At 45.3% G+C, this 1,957-nt stretch overlaps 1 protein-coding gene and 1 pseudogene across 6 annotated transcripts in view; one reads left to right on the top strand and one right to left on the bottom strand.

Annotated features, from left to right (window-relative positions):
• PPP6R2 (protein phosphatase 6 regulatory subunit 2) overlaps positions 1 to 1,957 on the bottom strand; it is a 73,168-nt gene that overhangs the window by 31,848 nt on the left and 39,363 nt on the right. For all 6 annotated transcript variants that reach the window (XM_023509464.1, XM_012801181.2, XM_023509465.1 and 3 more), the window contains one exon: positions 383 to 448. In XM_023509464.1, the coding sequence (XP_023365232.1) occupies positions 383 to 448 (66 nt within the window). The remainder of the gene's footprint in view (positions 1 to 382; positions 449 to 1,957) is intronic.
• Positions 1,190 to 1,943, top strand: LOC105888459 (annotated as a pseudogene).

A 1,957-nucleotide genomic window follows, 5' to 3' on the forward strand; every position in this document is an offset into this window, starting at 1 on the left:
TGTTTGGCGGGTCCGGGCTGGGGATTCGAACCCGCCACCTTAGGTGTACGTGGCTGGCGCCTTAGCCGGTTGAGCTATAGGCGCCGAGCCAAAAAACTTGTTCTTATAAGCAATTAAGCTTTGGGGTAATTTGTTATTCAGCCATAGATAACTAATATAGTTCTGTTAGAATTGTTTTTATAATACATGTATTTAATAATACATGTCTTTAATATCAAAAAAAGCCTAAAAGTCAGTGCTTGATTAAAGGAAGAAAAGTATCTAAATGATCTTCATCTGAGGAAAGAAGTGACTGTTCCTTCCTTCATGCCCTTGGCCAGCAGAAGCAAGTGGCCCAGCAGCCCCTGGGCACAATGGTGGGCTCTGTGAGTGTCACACTCACATCTTCATCCTGACTCGGATGGATCAGTGCCACAAGTCTCTGGATGATCTTCTCTTCATCAAGCCACTGAAAGGGAAAAAAGTCATGTCACCATCACAGATCACACCTAACTGAACAGAAGGAAGGTCTCAGGATAGCCCTCAGAAACACACACTCTCAGGTTTGCTGGGAAAGAAACTGTCTGACACATCTATTGTCACAGACCCAGAGAGGACCCAGAGAACACACAATGCTAGAATTCTGGGAGTGGCCCAGGAGTACAAAGGAGGAACTCCATCTGTCCTAACAGTGCATACCGAGGCTCTGTTTTCAGGACACACCTCTGAAGACTAGGCAGTGAATGAGCCAGAATGAGCTGCAGCATTGGAACACAGCTGGGCACCAGAACCACCAGGATTTCCCAGGCTCAGGGACAGCAAAGCAACCCTGGTGAGGGCATGAGAGTACTGCCAGGGCAATGTGTGACACTATGAGGTTCAAGGGCAGTGAGGCTGTCAGGTCTCAGGTTGCCTGGCTCCTTCCCTACACTGTTGTACCCTGTACCTGGGGCTCCTTCACTGGCAGCAAGGTGACCTGCCATGGGGCTGCTCAGCAGACTAAGTAGTCATGTGGCTGAAAACCTGCTTGCCAATACCCAATGGCAGCTGACACACACACTGCATTCACTGTGTTGATGTCACCATCACAATTTACTCTCAGAGAGTGGCTGCTCCACATGGGACGAACTCCTAACCTGAGAGCGAGGGCTATCACCTAACAATCCCTAAGTCCAGAGCTAAGAAATGGGCAGAGGGCACAACAGTTTATTTCATTTTATTTTAAAATGCATTACAGGATTCCGGAAGAAACAAGAGTGTGGCGTGAGCATGGGGAAGCAAAAGAAAACAAGGCAGTATGCAAACATGAAGCGAATGCTTAGTCTCAGGGATCAGAGGCTTAAAGAAAAGGACAGATTGAAACCTAAAAAGAAAGAAAAGAAGGATCCCAGCACATTAAAGGAAAGAGAAGTCCCCCAGCACCCTTCCTGCTTATTCTTCCAATATAATACACAACTGGGCCCACCTTACCACATCTTGGTTGATACCAACTTTATCAACTTTTCCATTAAAGCCAAACTGGACTTAGTTCAGTCAATGATGGACTGTCTGTATGCCAACTGCATTCCTTGTATAACTGACTGTGTAATGGCTGAAATTGAGAAACTGGGGCAGAAGTATCGAGTGGCCCTCAGGATTGCCAAGGATCCAAGATCTGAATGATTACCATGCACACACAAAGGAACCTATGCAGAAGACTGCTTAGTACAGAGAGTAACTCAGCACAAGTGTTATATCGTGGCCACAGTTGACCGAGACCTTAAACGAAGAATCCGGAAAATCCCTGGAGTTCCTATCATGTATATTTCAAACCACAGATACAATATTGAACGGATGCCAGATGATTATGGAGCCCCTTGGTTCTAATTCTTTTAAGACAATGTTCATATGCCTTTCTTCAACCAACTTTCTCTGTTAACAGTTTGTTAAACATGAAATACCATGAATTATTACTCTGTTCACCAGCTTGCTTTATTAT

This window comes from Otolemur garnettii, unplaced genomic scaffold (genome assembly GCF_000181295.1).
Source record: "Otolemur garnettii isolate 467f Iridium unplaced genomic scaffold, OtoGar3 scaffold00007, whole genome shotgun sequence".
Classification (NCBI taxonomy): domain Eukaryota; kingdom Metazoa; phylum Chordata; class Mammalia; order Primates; family Galagidae; genus Otolemur; species Otolemur garnettii.